This window comes from Neophocaena asiaeorientalis, unplaced genomic scaffold (assembly GCF_003031525.2).
Source record: "Neophocaena asiaeorientalis asiaeorientalis breed wild unplaced genomic scaffold, Neophocaena_asiaeorientalis_V1.1 scaffold280, whole genome shotgun sequence".
NCBI classification, from domain to species: domain Eukaryota; kingdom Metazoa; phylum Chordata; class Mammalia; order Artiodactyla; family Phocoenidae; genus Neophocaena; species Neophocaena asiaeorientalis.
In genome coordinates this window covers 5,741,003-5,752,528 of record NW_020185321.1, presented here as the reverse complement: position 1 = coordinate 5,752,528, position 11,526 = coordinate 5,741,003, and the positions used below count along the sequence as shown (strand labels likewise).

General features: G+C 38.2%; 1 protein-coding gene across 2 annotated transcripts in view; it reads right to left on the bottom strand.

The window, feature by feature from the left end:
- Positions 1 to 11,526, bottom strand: part of ZNF461 (zinc finger protein 461) — a 25,991-nt gene that overhangs the window by 11,776 nt on the left and 2,689 nt on the right. For both annotated transcript variants that reach the window (XM_024733848.1, XM_024733849.1), the window contains 2 exons: positions 2,987 to 3,113; positions 2,106 to 2,201 (listed from right to left, as the gene is read on the bottom strand). In XM_024733848.1, the coding sequence (XP_024589616.1) occupies positions 2,106 to 2,201; positions 2,987 to 3,113 (223 nt within the window). The remainder of the gene's footprint in view (positions 1 to 2,105; positions 2,202 to 2,986; positions 3,114 to 11,526) is intronic.

The following is an 11,526-nucleotide window of genomic DNA, read 5'->3' as shown; positions in this document are numbered from 1 at the left end:
TATATATATATATATATATATATATATATATATAAGAAAAAAGCCAATCTCAAAAGGATACATACTTCAGGATTCCATTTATGTAACTTCATGAAATAACATAGTTATATAGATGTAGAATAGATTAATGGTTACCAAGAGTTAGGAATAAGGGAGAAAGGGATGGGTGTAGCTATAAAGAGATAATAGGAGGGAGTCTTGTGGTGATGGTACTATCTATTTCGATTGTTGGAGTCGTGATACAAGGCTATATGTGATAAAACTACACAGAGCTATACATACGCACAGAAACACACATACAAATAAGTGTGTATATAAGTAGTGAAATCTGAGTAACTTCTATGGATTATACCAATGTCAATTTTTCAGTATGATATTGTACTATAGTTGTGTAAGATGTTAACACTGGGAGAGGCTGGAGGAAGGGTACATGGAACTTCCCTGTACATTTCTTTGCAACCTCCTGTGAATCTATAACTATTTCAAAGTAAAAAACTTTTAAAAAGAAACCACCATACCATACATGCAAAAGGAGAGGCCTAGCCAGGTATCAAAAATTAGTAAAAAGAATAACATCTTACATGAAAGCAAAACATTTAGGAAAGTATATATCATTTTTCCATGTTTCACCTCTGTATTAGTTTCTTAGAGTCAACATAACAGTGTACCACAAACTAGGTGGCTTAAAAACAACAGAAATATACTCTTTCCATAGCTCTGGAGTACTATGAGTTACAGACATCATCAAAGACCTCTAATTCAGCGGTCCCCAAACTTCTTGGCACCAGAGACTGATTTTGTGGAAGAAAATTTTTCCCCGGGGGCAGTGGGGGATGGTTCAGGCAGTAATGCAAGGGATGGGGAGCGGCAGATGAAGCTTTGCTCACTCTCCCACTGCTCACCTCCTGCTGTGCAGCCTGGTTCCTAACAGGCCGTGGACCAGTACCGGTCCATCAAAAGATGCAATCAACAGAGCTCAACCCCCACAGCCCAGGGGTTGGGGACCCCTGCTCTAACTTGTGGAATGAACCTGCTCTTAGCCTTCAGGACCCTATACTTTCCTAGGGTCCTACTCCTTCCTTTCTAATCATCCCTCTACCATCTCCATCTCCTCAATGTAGTCATTTGCTTTAATTTTCGCAATTTCTAATCAATTAATTTTTCCTAAATATTTTATTAGAAAATATATTCATATGTTCTCGATCCACTACTAGATTAAAAATGTCTTTATAACATTTAAAAAATGTATTCTCATCACCTAGCAAAGCAACTTATATGAATTTTTTTTAAAAATTAATACTCTGGGCTTCCCTGGTGGCACAGTGGTTGAGAGTCTGCCTGCCAATGCAGGGGACACAGGTTCGTGCCCCGGTCCGGGAAGATCCCACACGCCGCGGAGCGGCTGGGCCCGTGAGCCATGGCCACTGAGCCTGTGCGTCCAGAGCCTGTGCTCTGCAACGGGAGAGGCCACAGCAGTGAGAGGCCTGCGTACCGCAAAAAAAAAAGAAAAAAAAAAAAGAAAATTAATACTCTGTTGATTGCATCTTTTGATGAACAGAAGTTTTTTAAGTTTGATGTACTCCCATTTGTCTATTTTTGCTGTGCCTTGGTATCATAGCCCAGAAATTACTGCCAAATCCAATGTCATGAAGTTTTTCCCCTATATTTTCTTCTAGGCGTCTTATAGTTCTTGGGTCTTAGATTTAGTTCTTTGATCCACTTTGAGTTAATTTTTGTATATGGCATAAGGAATTTTATTCCTTTGCATGTGGGTATCCAGTTTCCCCAACACCATTTGTTAAGAGTACAGTCCTTTCCCCCATAGAATGGTCTTGGCACTCTTATCTAAAATCATTTTGTCATATATCTGAGGGTTTATTTCTAGACTCTCTATTCTATTCCACTCATCTATATGTCTGTCTTTATGCGAGTACCACATTGTTTGATTACTGTAACACTGCAATAAGTTTTGAATTCAGATTTTCCCTAATTATTCTGTCTAATACAACCTTACATTAACCTTATAACCTTAATATAACCAACATTCTTACCAGTTGGCCTACTCCTCACAACAACTTTCTGCTTCCTGATTATAGCTCACTCACCTGGGAACTGGTCTCCTATCACTTCCCTCATAACCATCCAGGGCTCCTTCCCTTGCTCCAATGAGGAGATCACAGCTGGCTTAGAAATAGAAAGTCCTGGTTATAAGAAAAGAAATGGAGATGAGGTGGAAATGAAAGTATTCAAATACTGTGTTTCAGAATTTATTTTTAAAAACCTATAGGACAAGACGGTACTCGATAAGGTCTAGAGAAGAAAGAAAAGTGAAATTCTCATATACAGGTACACTCAGGATCATAAGAAACAAAACAAACAAATAGATGGTAAAATGCTATTTAAGTTATATAACCTTTCACTCCTTATTTTCCTTTGAGAACAAAAGGAATTTCCTGAAATACTTATTCTCAGATACTTTTCCATGTTAAATGTAAAGTTCTTAGAATGCAACTTCCAAATGCAAATTGTTTACATTTGTTGCAGTAAATAGAACAGTGTTCATTTGAGCTGTAAATGTAAATGACATTTCTTGACTCAGTCCCTTACTACACTAATTGGGAAGGCTAAAGAGCTTTGCACCCAGGACCCATGTGCTTAGTTTTATCTACACTAGTGCATCTGCACATTCAGCACAGTGCGAGTGAAACAAAAGACAAAGCCTGGTTTCTTTGACTATGTTATGCTTTAATGGTACAGAATTTCAATTCTGCTCCTTAATTTTCAAGGAAGAAAGTCAATTATAAGAAAGGACCAGAGTAAGATGTGAGGATAGAGAAAATGAAGGTGCAACTCCACTTGGCTGTGCTCATTTCTACACAAAGAGAAAATCCATCTAGTTATTGGAAAGGTAGCCCTAAAATTCATAGTGGAGAAAGCAGAAATTCCAAGAAACAGATTCTGAATTATTAGAGGCAGATAACCTTACCCAGTGAAACCAAGTTGCTATAGTTCTCCAACATCACATCTTTGTACAAATTCCGCTGTGCAGGGTTCAGGCATTCCCATTCCTCCTGAGAGACATCTATAGCCACATCTTTGAACATCACCAACCCCTAAAATGACAAATCACAGTACTGTTTTTGAAATTATAAGAAACATTTTTCAGGGACTTCCCTGGTGGCACAGTGGTTAAGACTCCATGCTCCCAACGCAGGGGGCCTGGGTTTGATCCCTGGCCGGGGAACTAGATCCCACATGCGTGCCGCAACTAAGACCCAGTGCAACCAAATAAATAAATAAATATTTAAAAAAAAAAAAAAAAAAAGAAACATTTTTCAAAAGGAAGAAGCACTGCTAAAAGAAGGCACTGCAGGAAAGGGATGGTACAGTGAGTATATAGGCTAAGGCTGGAAGCTTGTATGGGTCAAAAATAAATTTAGTGAGACTAAAGCAGAGTGCCCACATACTCTTAAACAATTCAATTTCTGCACACACATCCTCTAGCATAGGGTGGAAAACTTCTGTTAATCACTCATTTAGAAATTTAGAAAATAAATAGAGGTTCCCAACTAAGTTAAATAGTTGTAAATTTTTCCAAAATTTCTTATGAAAATCTCCATCTTCAGAAAAAGGACCTGATGATTTTTCTTCCTCATTATGACTAAGCATTTTTACTTTTAATGCAAATTCTTTAGTAAACACCCAGTGCAGACTATATTTTCCAAAGATGGACAGAGCACATCTCCCTTTCATAACCTTGATATGCCCCACTCACTAGCAGGCCGATAGCAGCTTTCAGCCCTGCAGCAAACCATGTCAGGAACTGATCCCACCCACCAGCATGCTGACACCAGATATGGGACCCTCAGCCCCACAACCACCCACTCCAGAACCTGGCTCCACCCACCAGTAGGTCCCACTGCCAGCAGTCTCGTGATCCAGCTCTGCCAACCAGTGCCCATCAGCCTCTGCATAAGACAGGGCCTGGCAGACAACTGGACCAGGAGCCAGCCACACCAACCAGACTGCCCACAGTAGTCAGCCCACCACAACAGAAGGACCCACGCAGCCCAAATATGGGGCACCCCTAGACTATATAGCTCTAGTGCCCAGAGGGGAGAGCGCTGCTGGGACACAGAGGACGTCTCCTACAAAAGGCCACTTCTCCAAGGTTGGGAAAGGTAACCAATCTATCAGAAACACAGAAATAAAAACAGCCAACTGGGCAAAATGAGGTGACAGAGAAACATCTTCCAAATGAAGGAATAAGATAAAACCCCAGAAGAAGAACTAAGTGAAGTGGAGATAGGCAATCTACCCTATAGAGAGTTCAAGGTAACGATTGTAAAGATGTTCAAAGAATTCAGGAGAAGATTGGATAAACAGTGATAAGCAATAAGTTACATACAAGGGAACTCCCATAAGGCTATTAGCTGACTTTTCAGGAGAAACTCTGCAGTCCAGAAGGGAGTGGCATGATATATTTAAAGTGATGAAAGGAAAAATCCTAACCAAGAGTACTCTACCTGGCAAGGCTTTCATTCAGTTTGATGGAGAGATCAAAATCTTTACAAACAAACAAAAGCTAAAAGACTTTGGCACCACCAAACCAGCTTTACAAAAAATGTTTCTCCAAGTGAAAAAGAAAAGGCCACAGCTAGAAACATGAAAATTACAGAAGGAAAAATCTCATCTGTAAAGGCAAATATACAGTAAAGTAGTAAATTAGCCATGAAGCTAGTAGGAAAGTTAAAAGACAAAAGTAGGAAAATAATCTATATCTGCATTAAGTAGTTAAGGGATATATATGCAAAACAAAAAGATGTAAAATATGATAAAAACAGGAAAAGTTGGGGAGGGTGCAAAACATGCAGAGTTGTTAAAATGCGTTTGAACTTGAGAGATGAGTAACCTAAAATAATGAGAGAAAGAGAGAGAGAGAGAGAGCGAGATGGAGGAAGAAAGAAAGACTGCTATGTACAGTGTGGGCAATATAGTAGATAACTCTGTAATATTCTTCTATGGTGACATACCATAACTAGACTTATCATGGTGATCATTTTGAAATGTATAAAAATATGAAGTCACTATGTTGTGTAACAGAAGCTAACAGTGTTGTTAGGTCAGTTATACTTCAAAAACAAACAAACAAATTCATAGAGAAAGAGATCAGATTTGCAGTTAACAGAGGCAGGGGGTGGGGAGGGGGATTGGATAAAGGTGGTTAAAAGATACAAACTTCCAGTTATAAGATAAATAAGTACTAGGGATGTAATGTACAACATGATAAATATAATTAACACTGCTGAACGTTATTTATGAAAGTTGTTAAGAGAGTGAATCCTAAGAGTTCCCACAAGAAAAAGAATTTTTTTCTATTTCTTTATTTTTGTATCTACATGAGATGAAGGATTTTACTAACTATTGTGATAATCATTTCATGATGTATGTATGTCAAATCATTATGTTGTACACCTTAAACTTAAACAGTGCTGTATGTAAATTATATCTCAATAAAACTGGAAGAAAAAATGCTGAAAGAAAGCTGTCAGGCTATAATTCTATTTCCAATTAACATCCCTCAAAATGAAGGTGAAATAAAGCTTGGAGTTTTATTTTTGCTGCTGTTGGTTTTTTGTTGTTGTTGTTGTTTTTGCGGTATGCGGGCCTCTCACTGTTGTGGCCTCTCCTGTTGTGGAGCACAGGCTCCGGACGCGCAGGCTCAGCAGCCATGGCTCATGGGCCTAGCTGCTCCGCGGGATGTGGGATCTTCCTGGACCGGGTCACCAACCCGTGTCCCTTGCATCTGCAGGCGGACTCTCAACCACTGCACCACCAGGGAAGCCCGTTTTGTTTTTTTGAGAGTAACAAACCTTGCTACAAAAAATGTTGAAGTTTTTCAAGGTGGAAAAAATTTATACTAAGTAAAAACTTCTATCCACAGAGAAATGAAGAGTGCCAGAAATGATAAATTCGGAGGTAAATAAGAAAGATATTGTTTTCATCTCATAATTTCTTTAAAAGATAATTGACCATTTAAAGAAAAAAAAAAACTGGGAGTTCCCTGGTTGCCTAGTGGTTAGGATTCTGGGCTTTCACTGCCATGGCCCAGGTTCAATCCCTGGTCAGGGAACTGAGATCCTATAAGCTGAGTGGCACACCACACCCCCACAAAAAAAAGCAAGAAAGAAAAAAAGAAAAAAAAGCACATGTAGTTTAAAAGTATTTAGAAATAAAATATATGATAGCAGTAGTAAAAAGGATGGGAAGGGGAAATGGAAATATCCAGTTTTAAGATTTTTGAGTTATGTATGAAGTTGTATAAAATTATTGGAAGATCTAGTCAGATTTTTTTGTTTTTAAAATCACATTGGAAATCTTAGAACAACCCCCAAAACAATAAACAAAACAAAACAAAAATGGTACAGCTAATAATCCTATAATGGAGATAAATAGAATACTAAAAAATACAGGATTAGTCCAAGAGAAGGCAGGAAAATAGGAAAAAAAAAGTAAGAAAGGATAGATGATAAGATGATAGATTAAAACATAATCATTACATTTAATTTACATGGTCTATCTAGAAGTCAGCAAAATTTTTCTGAATAGGGTCAGGTAGTAAATATTTTAGGCTCTGTGGATCACATATAGTCCCTATAACATATTCTTTTTTCTTATTTATAACCCTTCTGAAATGCAAAACCATTCTTAGGTTGAGGGCCAGAGGAAAACAGGTTGTGGGCTGGATTTAGCCAGCATGCCATAGCTTGCTAAACCCTGTGTAGATACTTGAAGGCAGCGACTGTCAGACTGGGTAAAAAAGTAGAACCAAAGTATATGCTGTTATAAGAGATACACTTAAAATAGGTTAAAATAAAAGGATGGGGCTTCCCTGGTGGCACAGTGGTTGAGAGTCCGCCTGCCGATGCAGGGGACACGGGTTCGTGCCCCGGTCTGGGAGGATCCCACATGCTGTGGAACGGCTGGGCCCATGAGCCATGGGCGCTGGGGCTGTGCGTCCAGAGCCTGTGCTCTGCAACGGAAGAGGCCACAGCAGTGAGAGGCCCGTGTACCGCAAAAAATTAAAATTAAAATTAAAAAAAATAAAAGGATGGAAAAAAGATATGCCATGAAGAAAACGGTGAAAGATATGTCATGAAGAAAACGGTAAAAGAAAGTTGAATCAGTTATGTTAATAAAGAGAACAGAATTCAAGACAAAGAATATTACCAAAAGGAACATTTCATGATCAAGAGGTCAATTTGTCAAGAGGATATAGCAATCCTAAATATGTATGCACCTAATAACACAGCTTCAAAATACCATAAAGCAAAAATTGACAGAACTGTAACAGATCCACCATTGTATCTGGAACTTTCAACTGTCCTCTCTCAGTAGTTGATAGACCAAGTGACAAAAAAAAATTAGTAAAGATATAGAAGAGTTGATCACCACTACAAACATTTGACCTAACTGATAAACACTCTACCCAACAGTATAATACCCTTTTTTTAAATTGCACATTGAACATTCACCCAATTGTCCACATTTTGGGCCATAAGACAAATCTCAATAAATTTAAAAGGATAGAAATTACAGAGTATGTTCCTCGACCATCACAGAATTAAATTAAAAATGAACTATCAGAAAGATCTGGAAAAGTTCCCAAATATTTGGAAGTTAAAGAGCACTCTTCTAAATAACCCACGGGTGAAAGAAGAAAGGGAATTTTAAGCTAGAAAAATAAGAGAAAATTAAATCTAAAATATACAGAACAAAGAAAAGAATAAATAAGATCAGTAATCAGTGAAACAGCAAGGGCAAACTAGAGAGAAAAACCAGTAAAACTAAAAGCTGGTTCTTTGAAAAGACCAATAAAATTGACAGTCTGCTAGTATACTGATCAAGAAAAGAACACATAAATTATCAATATCAGGAATTTAAAAGTGTGCATTACTGTAGATCTGACAGGCATTAAAAGGATAATAAGGGAATATTATGAACAACTTTCTGCCAATAAATTTGACATCTAAGTTGAAATAAACTAATTCCCTGAAAGGCACAAATTACTAAACTAATTCAAGAAAAAAAAAAAAAAAACCAAAGCCCTTTATCTATTAAAGAAATTAAAGTCTCCCCATGAAGAAAACTCTAAACTCAGATGGTGTATTAGTTTTCTACTGATGCTGCACATATCACCACAAATGCAGTAGCTTAAAACAACAAATTTATGATCTGTTGGTTAGAAGTCCAACAAGGGTTTTACTAGACTAAATCAAGGTGTTGGCAGGGCTGTGCACCTTTCTGGTAGCTCTAGGAAAGAGTCCATTTCTTCACCTTTTCTAGCTTCTAGAGGTTACTTATGTTCCTTGGCTCATGGCCCACTTCCTCCATCTTCAAAGCCAGTAATGTTGCATTTTTTTAACCGAAGTATGCATATTCCATACTCACATCCTCTTTGGGTTATCTTCAGATAACCCAAGATAATCTCCCCATCTCAAAAGCATTAATTTGGGGGACTTCCCTGGTGACACAGTGGTTTAGAATCCACCTGCCGGATTCAATGCGGGACACAGGTTCAATCCCTGGTCCGGGAAGATCACACATGCCGCAGAACAGCTAAGCCCGTGCGCCACAACTACTGAACCTGTGCTCTAGAGCCCGCAAGCCACAACTACTGAGCCCACATGCCACAACTACTGAAGCCTGCGTACCTAGAGCCCGTGCTCTGCAACAAGAGAAGCCACCGCAGTGAGCAGCCCGTGCACCGCAACGAAGAGCAGCCACCGCTCGCTTGCTGCAACTAGAGAAAGCCTGCATGCAGCAACGAAGACCCAACACAGCCAAAAATAAATAGATAAATAAATAAATTTATTTTTTGAAGCATTAATCATATTTGCAGTCTCTTTTGCCACGTAAGGTAACCTATTCAAAGGTTCTAGGATTAGCACGTAGACAGTTTTTTTTTGAGGGGGGCTCATTATTCTGCCTACCACAGATGCTTTTTGCTGGTGAACTCTATCAGACAATTAAGGAATAAATAATACTAATTCTATAAAAAAAAAAAATCTTCCAGAAAATAGAGGAGGAGGATGTCCTGACTTATTTTATAAATAAAGGAGGAATAAAGACATTTTCACATAAAGAAAGCTGAGAGGATTTGTCACTAGAAGATACAAACTACAGGAAATGCTAAGGAAATGTCTTCAGGCCAAAAAGAAATGATATCAAACAGAAATTCAGATCTCAAGAAGAGAGAGCAATTGAAAATGGTGTATATGTGAATAAATAAAATGTATTTGCAAAGAATCAAATACAGTATCTTTTTCAAGAGTCTATTGAATTTCCTTTGTTTCTGTGGATTTTCCTCTTTTCATTTTGTATATTTGTGCTTTCTCCCTTTTCATTCATGATTCAAAGGTTAGTGATTTAACTTATTGATTTATCTTATTAGTTATAATTTTTTCCTGTTTTGTAACACATGTAATTTTTATCTTTGTAAATCCCTTCCAGATTTCTTTCTACTTATTTTTAACTTACAATTTTTCATTATTTTTTGTTAGAAGCATTTAAATCTATGACTTTTCCCTTAGAGTCCTGCTTTAACTAAATTCCATGGGTTCCAATATGTAGTGCTATCACTGACATGAGAAATTTTTCACTTTTTAGATTATATTTCTTCTTTGATTCAGCAGTTACTAAGACAGATTTTATAAACTGCTGGTAAGAATAACAATTTTTCTGATTCTGTAATTAAATTCTAGTTGTATTTCATTGTGTTCAGAGAATATTGTCTACCATTTGTACTTTTTGGGCTTTACTACAGCCTAATATTTTGTCATTTTCTTCTGAATGGTCCATGGATACTTAAAAATGCATATTCACTACTATTAGCATTTCATGTATATCAATAAGATAGATTTGATGGAGTATGTGATTTAGTACTTCAATATCCTTAACTAAATTTTGTCCACTTGTCTTGACTTTGACTAAGACGGTTAACTAATATCCCCTACCGCTGGCAAGTATCTATTTCTTCTTCTACCTGCTTTTCTATTTGTTTTAGGAAAGTTGCTGCTGTAATATTTTATATGTAGGTAATTCATAACTATTTTAGCTTCACTTTGAAATTTACACTTCAGAATTATGTAGTGTCCTTCTTTGCCATGTTTTTTTAAAAAAATATATTTATTTTCAACTGTGTCAGGTCGTAGTTGCAGCACGTGGGATCTTTCCTTGCAGTGCATGGGCTCCAGAGTGCATGGGCTCTTTAGTTGTGGTGTGCAGGCTCCAGAGAGCATGGGCTCTGTAGTTGCAGCACACGGGCTCTCTAGTTGTGGCATGGGCTTAGTTGCCCTACAGCATATGGGATCTTAGTTCCCCAACCAGGGATGGAACGCGCATCCCCTGCATTGGAAGGCGGATTCTTAACCACTGGACCACCAGGGAAGTCCCTCTTTGCCATGTTTAATGGTGTGATGTGGCCTAAAGTTTAGTATGTTTTCCTTTAGATTTCATTTGCCTGGTATAATTTGTCCATCCTTTTATTAAACTTTCTGAATCACTGAATCACTTAAGCATCTGATGCAGAGAGTTGAATTTTTCTTTGTGACTCAATCTGAAAGACTTTTTCTCTTAATAGGTATGTTAAAACTCATATCCAGGGACTTCCCTGGTGGTGCAGTGGTTAAGAATCCGCCTGCCAATGAAGGGGACATGGGTTCGAGCCCTGGTCTGGGAAGACCCCACATGCCATGGAGCAACTAAGCCCATGAGCCACAACTACTGAGCCTGCACTCTAGAGCCTGTGAGCCACAACTGCTGAGCTCACGTGCCACAACTACTGAAGCCCACGTGCCTAGAGCCCATGTTCCACAACAAGAGAAGCCACCGCAGTGAGAAGCCCGTGCACTGCAATGAAGAGTAGCGCCACTTGCTGCAACTAGAGAAAGCCTGAGTGCAGCAACAAAGACCCAACGCACCCCAAAATTAAAATTAAAACAAAACAAACAAACAAAGAGAACTCATATACAGTTATTGATTGATAAGACATATATTTGCTCTTTCGTCTTAGTTTTACCATACAATTATTTTGTTCACTACATATACACAGTCATCCCTTGGTATCCACAGGGGATTAGTTCCAGGACCCCCGCAGATACCAAAAGCTGCAGATGCTCAAGTCCCATGTAAAATGGCATAGTATTTGCGTATAACCTACACACATCCTCCCACATGCTTTAACTCATCTCTAGATTACTTATAATACCTAATATAATGTAAACGCTATGTAAATAGTTGCTTGCATGGAGCAAATTCAAGTTTTGCTTTACGGAACTTTCTGGAATTTTTTTTCCTGAAGATTTTCAATCTACAGTTGGTTGAATCCATAGATGTGGGACCCACAGATATGGAGAGCTGACCATATATAGAAAAGAACAGAGAAGTCAGACCAGCAAATACAGTTTTCAGTTGAAAAAAAAAAACACAGCTTAGAAAGGAGGCTGGAGAATTCCCTGGTGGTCC